This window comes from Humulus lupulus, chromosome 3 (genome assembly GCF_963169125.1).
Source record: "Humulus lupulus chromosome 3, drHumLupu1.1, whole genome shotgun sequence".
Classification (NCBI taxonomy): domain Eukaryota; kingdom Viridiplantae; phylum Streptophyta; class Magnoliopsida; order Rosales; family Cannabaceae; genus Humulus; species Humulus lupulus.
The window spans coordinates 31165453-31169237 of record NC_084795.1 but is presented as its reverse complement, the minus strand read 5'-3'; the positions used below and the strand labels follow the sequence as shown (position 1 = coordinate 31169237).

The window sequence follows — 3785 nt, the reverse complement described above, 5'->3', positions numbered from 1 at the left end:
GGCGGTTAGATTTGGAGCTTGATCGTGTGTATCAAGGAGAACTTCATGCAAATGGACCGTTGCTCTGATACCTACTGTAATGACCCAACTATTTCTAAGACCTTGGACCATTAAAACTAATAGACATAGTCACTACTTTGAAGAAAACATACATAAGAAATAATCATAACTTAACTCCAAAATATTGTGCAAATTACAATAATAAATTATAAAATGTGGTATGGGTACCCATTGTTTACTAAAACATATGATAAACGAGTTTTAGACTCGTTTATCTATGTCTTTTTAGGTAGAGTATTAGGTGTTTAGTTTTGTTTTGTTCTATTTTACGCTTGTGTTTTGTGTGTTTTCAGGCGTCGAAAGGCTTAGGTGACTTAGGTGTGGAAACATGGTGAAAAAACCGGAAAAATGACAAAAATTGGTGGAAAACGGTGTTTCGGAGCACTTTCTGCAACCGCAGGAAAGCTGTCTTGCGGCCGCAATTCCAGAAAAGTTTTGGCATTTCTAGAGCATTCCTGCGACCGCAGGATATGTCTAGAAATGTGAAAAACGCAGATTTTTAATGAAGGGTGTTTTGGTCTTTTCATGTTTAAAAAAATGCTAATTAGGTTTAAATCACGATTAAGGAGAGGAAATGAGGCACTTTTTGCAGACCTAGACTAGGAGAAGAGGCTTAGGAGTGCTTTGGGATGAAGATTGGATATATCATTTAGAGTTCTTTTCTTCTCTTTTTATTTTTAGTTTATGTTAATTTCATGTTTATGGATTTCTTAGTGATGAACATGAACTAAATTCTGTTTAGGTTTTCAATTGACTCTCTTGAAACTCTATTATGATTTAATGCATGTATTTATTTCTTCTTCATCTGAAATCTATTCAATTTGTGTTTATTGTGTATGTGATTGACTGCGTACCTTTTACATACGATTTATAAATTTGAATCAAAATCTGAAAAGTGAGATTTAAATATGCTAAAATTGAATAGACATAGATTTCAATTTAGAACGAGAGTATCAAATTGGTTTATGTGATTTAGGGCTGTATTCATTACTTCCTATTGTTTGAATTGACCATAGAAATATAGGGAATTCACATTAGGTCGAGTTTTGTATTTCTTAACTCGAATAGTTAACACTTTTGCATGCCTATCATTTCAGTGAGAAGAGTTTCAATAGTAATTGCATTAAAGAATAATAGAGTTAATAGTAGAGAAGATTAGGATTCCTAATTGTTTCATAGTGAATTTAATCCTTGTGTTTTTGTTATTATTTGATTTATGCAATTTTTATTTATTTATGTTTTCTTGTTTTCAAATTTCACAAATCCAGTGTTCATTAGCCAAATAGAAACTAGAAATTAATTATTTGGTAATTGATAAATCAGTCTTCGTGGGACGATACACGTTCTTATCGAGATTTATTACAAATTGCGATTACGTATACTTGCATAGTTATAAAATCCGCAACAAGTTTTTGGCGCCGTTGCCAGGGACTGAAAAATTATCAATATTAAAATAGTTAATTTTATTTCTAATTTGGCTGTCTTTTAAATAATTTATAATTTGTTTGGCTGTGGTTGTTCTCTATCTCAGGTACTTTCCTTATATGCGCAGTAGAAGGGGAGTTGACAGTCCAGTTCCAATTAATCTTGAGATCGAGAAAGAGTGCAAGCGAAACAGAAGAAACAAGAGGGTTGAAAGTTCCATTGTTGTTACAGCAGATATTAATAACAACAGTGTGGAAAACATGAGCGGGGGAGCACCACAAAATCATAATCCTGCTGGTCAAAGACCTCTACGGGACTATGTACTCCCTATTGTCACAGGGGTACACTCATGCATCCGTCCACCAGCAATAGAGGCAAACAATTTTGAGATCAAGCCTGCTATCTTGCCGATGGTCCAAACTGCAGTTCAATTTGGTGGCCTCCCCACTGAAGACCCCAATATGCACATAGCCAATTTCATGGAGTTGTGTGCCACTTTCAAGATGAATAGGGTGAGTGATGATGCCATTAGATTTCGTTTGTTCCCATTCTCACTAAGGGAGCGAGCGAAAAGTTGGTTGAATTCACTTGAGGCCAATACTATAACCACTTGGGATGCTCTAGCTCAAAAGATCTTAGCGAAGTTCTTTCCACCTGCCAAGGCTGCTAAACTGAGAGGGGAGATCAATAACTTCTCTCAAATTGAGGGAGAATCTTTGTATGATGCTTGGGAGAGGTTCAAGGACTTGATCAAAAAATGTCCTCACCACGGTATTGAGAAGTGGATGTTGGTCCACAACTTTTACAATGGTTTGTGCGGTACCACTCGCACAATCATTGATGCAGCAGCAGGAGAAGCGTTTATGACCAAAAGTGCTAATAAAGCTAATGAACTCTTAGAAGAAATGGCCACTAATAATTACCAATGGCCAAGTGAACGATCATGCAGTAATAAAAAGGTTACAGGGGTTCATGAACTAGATGCAATCATAGCCTTAACTGCTCAAGTTGTGTCTTTAACTAAGCAGTTGCAACAAAATACCATGTCTGCCCAGGTTGTGCAAGCCCAAGTAATGTGTGAATTGTGTGGGGGGCCTCATCCTTTTGACCAGTGCCAAGTTGTTTTAGATCCTAACAATGTCCCATTAGATCAAGCTCAAGTCCAGGAAGTGGGTAATTTTCAGGGGCCCTACAACAACCCCTACTCTAACTCGCATAATCCGGGGTGGAGAAACCATCCTAACTTTTCTTGGAGAAATAATCAGGACCAACAACAACCGTTTCAACCACAGTATCAACGGCCTATGACTCAAGCTCCACCACAAGCGTCAACCTCTCAACAACCTAGGCCACCAGCTACTACAGAACAGCCTAGTGAATTGCAGGCTGCCCTATTGACTCTCACCAACACTCAAACTCAGTTTATGACTGAGACTAGATCCTCCATCAGAAATTTGGAAATGCAAATGGGGCAGCTAGCCAATATGTTGAATACTAGGCCTCAAGGGAATTTGCCTAGCAATATTGTGGTAAATCCTAAGGAGCAGTGTCAAGCTATCACTTTGAGGAGCGGGAAAGAAATTGAGGGTCCTTCTCTAAAAGGGACTAAAAAAAAGGCAGAAGAAGAGGAGAGTTGTGAGAAAGTTGAGCCCCATGTGGAGGAAAAGGTTACTGAAGGCCTTGCAACCAAAGAGAAGATTCAACCAGTAGTTGTTGATTCTAATGTCAAAATCCCGTATCCACAATGACTCCAGAAGAATTCTCTTGACAAACAATTCTCAAAGTTTCTTGAGGTGTTTAAAAAGCTTCACATTAACATCCCATTTGTTGAGGCTTTGGAGCAAATGCCGAGTTATGTGAAATTCATGAAAGAGATTTTATCAAAGAAATGAAGGTTGGAAGACTTTGAGACAGTGGCACTTACTGAGGAGTACAGTGCAATTCTCCAAAGGAAGCTTGCACAAAAGCTTCAAGATCCGAGGAGTTTTACTATCCCTTGTACTATAGGGAAATTTGAATGCAAACATGCTCTTTGTAATCTTGGAACAAGTATCAATCTCATGCCTCTATCTGTTTTTTGGAAGCTTGGTCTTGGTGAGGCAAAGCCTACTACTATTTTTACTCTTCAGCTCGCGGATCGATCAATCAAGCACCCAAGGGGAGTTATTGAAGATGTGCTAGTCAAGGTAGACAAGTTTATTTTTCCAGCGGATTTCATTGTTCTAGATATGGAGGAAGATGCAACCATTTCCCATTATTTTGGGAAGACCATTCTTAGCCACAGGGAGAGCACTAATTGA

At 38.1% G+C, this 3785-nt stretch overlaps 1 protein-coding gene and 1 non-coding gene across 2 annotated transcripts; one reads left to right on the top strand and one right to left on the bottom strand.

Annotated features, from left to right (window-relative positions):
- The first annotated feature begins 408 nt into the window (after nt 1-408).
- Nucleotides 409-3785, top strand: LOC133823859 (uncharacterized). The gene is made up of 3 exons (XM_062256708.1): nt 409-542; nt 1592-3220; nt 3380-3785. The coding sequence occupies exons 1-3, from the start codon at nt 409-411 to the stop codon at nt 3783-3785; spliced, it is 2169 nt and encodes a 722-aa protein (XP_062112692.1).
- LOC133827704 (small nucleolar RNA R71) lies at nt 2154-2260 on the bottom strand. Its single transcript, XR_009890355.1, has one exon. It is a non-coding gene; the product is annotated as a small nucleolar RNA R71 (small nucleolar RNA).